Source organism: Gallinula chloropus, assembly GCF_964237585.1.
Source record: "Gallinula chloropus genome assembly, contig: HAP1_SCAFFOLD_118, whole genome shotgun sequence".
Classification (NCBI taxonomy): Eukaryota; Metazoa; Chordata; class Aves; order Gruiformes; family Rallidae; genus Gallinula; species Gallinula chloropus.
The window spans coordinates 406,102-408,327 of NW_028168234.1; the positions used below are offsets into that span (position 1 = coordinate 406,102).

General features: G+C 49.3%; 1 protein-coding gene across 1 annotated transcript; it reads left to right on the top strand.

Annotated features, from left to right (window-relative positions):
* Positions 1 to 927, top strand: LOC311204685 (olfactory receptor 14A16-like; the record flags this gene model as incomplete). The annotated part of the gene is made up of 1 exon (XM_084281076.1): positions 1 to 927. One exon carries the CDS (start codon positions 1 to 3, stop codon positions 925 to 927), a length of 927 nt encoding a protein of 308 aa, XP_084137202.1.
* Positions 928 to 2,226: the final 1,299 nt, after the last annotated feature.

The window sequence follows — 2,226 nt, forward strand, 5'->3', positions numbered from 1 at the left end:
ATGTCCAACAGCAGCAGCTCCATCAGCCAGTTTCTCCTTCTGGTCTTTGCAGACACACGGGAGCTGCAGCTCCTGCACTTCTGCCTCTTCCTGGGCATCTACCTGGCTGCTCTCCTGGGCAATGGCCTCATCATCATCACCATAGCCTGTGACCACCACCTCCACACCCCCATGTACTTCTTCCTCCTCAACCTCTCTCTTACTGACCTTGGCTTCATCTCCACCACTGTTCCCAAATCCATGGCCAATTCCTTGTGGGACACCAGGGCCATTTCCTACACAGGATGTGTGGCTCAACTCTTTTTCTTTGTATTTTTCATCTCAACAGAGTTCTGTCTTCTCACTGTCATGGCCTATGACCGCTATGTTGCCATCTGCCACCCCCTGCACTACGGGACCCTCCTGGGCAGCAGAGCTTGTGTCCACATGGCAGCAGCTGCCTGGGGCACTGGGTTTCTCTATTCTGTGATGCACACAGCCAACACATTTTCACTGCCCCTCTGCCATGGCAATGCTGTTGGCCAGTTCTTCTGTGAAATCCCCCAGATCCTCAAGCTCTCCTGCTCAGATGCCTACCTCAGGGAAACTGGACTCATTGTGGTCAGTGTCTGTTTAGGTTTTGGGTGTTTTGTGTTCATTGTGGTGTCTTATGTGCAGATCTTCAGGGCTGTGCTGAGGATCCCCTCGCAGCAGGGACGGCACAAAGCCTTTTCCACCTGCCTCCCTCACCTGGCCGTGGTCTCCCTGTTTATTATCACTTCCTTCTTTGCCTACCTGAAGCCTCCCTCCATGTCCTCTCTATTTCTGGACCTGGTAGTATCATTTCTGTACTCAGTGGTTCCACCAGCAGTGAACCCCCTCATCTACAGCATGAGGAACCAGGAGCTCAAGGATGCCGTGTGGAAACAGATGACTGGATGTTTCTAAGCAACAATGAACTGCTCATCTTCTGCATATCACTGGCCATGTAACTCAAATTAGGACCAGTCTCTATTCAGTATGGGGTTTAGTTCCTGTTTCTTTGTTTGCCTCTAGTTTATTTAAACTGGAATATGATGGTCCACGTTCATCCCATTGCTGATACAGTGTGACCCACACGCTGGGTAACGATGGGCTGTGCTCTCTCTGCATCACGTCTGTCTGAAAAGGTGCACAAATTTTTCTTTCTTAAAATTTCTCCTGACATTTATTAAATATTTATAAGAACATTTTCATTGCCTGAATCACTTGACTACTTGTCTGAAATGGCAATGCTTTCCCACCATGACAGAACAGGAATTTCATTGAAGTGTGACAAACATAAAGTCACAGAGTCTTCCACAAAGTCCAACCACAGCCTAACCCTGCCTAGTCCACCTCCAGACCATGTCCTCAAGCACAACATCTGCACACCTTTGTAATACTTCCAGGGATGGTTACTCCACCACGTCCCTGGGCAGCCTGTTCCAATAGCTGAATACCCTTTCCATAAAGAAATTCTTCCTGATCTCTAACCTAAATCTGCCCTGGTATAATTTCAAGCCTTTCCCTGTCATCCTATCACTTGTTATCTGAGATAAGAGGCCAACCTCCACCTCTCTATATCCTTCTTGCAGGTACTTGTAGAGAGTGATAAGGTCTCCCTCAGCATCCTGAAGACTAAAACGCCCCAGTTCCCTCAGTTGATCCTCACAGGACTCGTGCTGCAAACCTTTCACTGTCTACTCTGCCATTCTCTGGACACAATCCAGCATCTCAACGTCCTTCTTTGAGCAAGGGGCTCAAAACTGGACACAGTACTCAAGGTGTGGCCTCACCACAGCTGAGTATAATGGAACAATCTCTTCCCTACTCCTGGCAGTCACACTATTCCTGATCCAGGCCTGGATGCCGCTGGCCTTCTTGGCCACCTGGGCACAGCGCTGGCTCATGTTCAGCTGACACCCCCATATCCTATACTTCTAGGGAGCTCTCCAGTCACTGCTCCAGGACTGTAACCCTGCCTGTTGTTATTGTGAGCAAAGCTCATGACCAAGCCCCATAAAGCCTCTGCCAATTGATCCAGCCTGTCCAGGTTGCTCTGCAGAGCCTTCCTGCCTTCTGCAATTAGTGTCATGTACCAACTTATTGAGGCTGCACTCAATCCCCTCGTCCAGATCCTTAATAAAGATGTTCAAGAGGATGGGCCCCAGCACTGAGCCCTGGAGAACACCACATGTGATGTGCTGCCAGCTGGATTTACCTCCA